This window comes from Eimeria tenella, genomic scaffold (assembly GCF_000499545.2).
Source record: "Eimeria tenella Houghton genomic scaffold, Eth_scaff2272, whole genome shotgun sequence".
Lineage (NCBI taxonomy): Eukaryota > Apicomplexa > Conoidasida > Eucoccidiorida > Eimeriidae > Eimeria > Eimeria tenella.
Genome location: NW_013542129.1, coordinates 871 through 1,222, shown reverse-complemented (window position 1 = coordinate 1,222; position 352 = coordinate 871). Strand labels below are relative to the sequence as shown.

The 352-nt window shown below is 43.5% G+C and overlaps 1 protein-coding gene across 1 annotated transcript in view; it reads right to left on the bottom strand.

The window, feature by feature from the left end:
* Positions 1–338: 338 nt before the first annotated feature.
* Positions 339–352, bottom strand: part of ETH_00041260 (uncharacterized protein) — a gene marked incomplete at both ends in the record, with an annotated part of 660 nt that continues 646 nt past the window's right edge. The window contains one exon of the mRNA XM_013374757.1: positions 339–352. Coding sequence (XP_013230211.1) covers positions 339–352 — 14 coding nt within the window.

The following is a 352-nucleotide window of genomic DNA, read 5'->3' as shown; positions in this document are numbered from 1 at the left end:
TTCAGGTGTCTGTACAGCTGCGGTGTCTGTACACCTGAAGTGTCTACAGACTCCAGGTGTGTGTACACTGCGGTGTCTGCACAGCTGCGGTGTCTGTACACCTGAAGTGTCTGTACACCTGAAGTGTCTATAGACTCCAGGTGTCTATACACCTGAAGTGTCTATACAGCTGCGGTGTCTGTACAGCTGCGGTGTCTGTACAGCTGAAGTGTCTGTCCAGCTGAAGTGTCTACAGCTGGGGCGTTTTTCTCTCATTTTTGTTTCTTTTTTTTGCATTTTTAATCTCTTTTTTCTCTATTTCAACTCCCTTTATTGTCTCGTATTTTATTTTTCTTGTTTCATTTTAATCTTC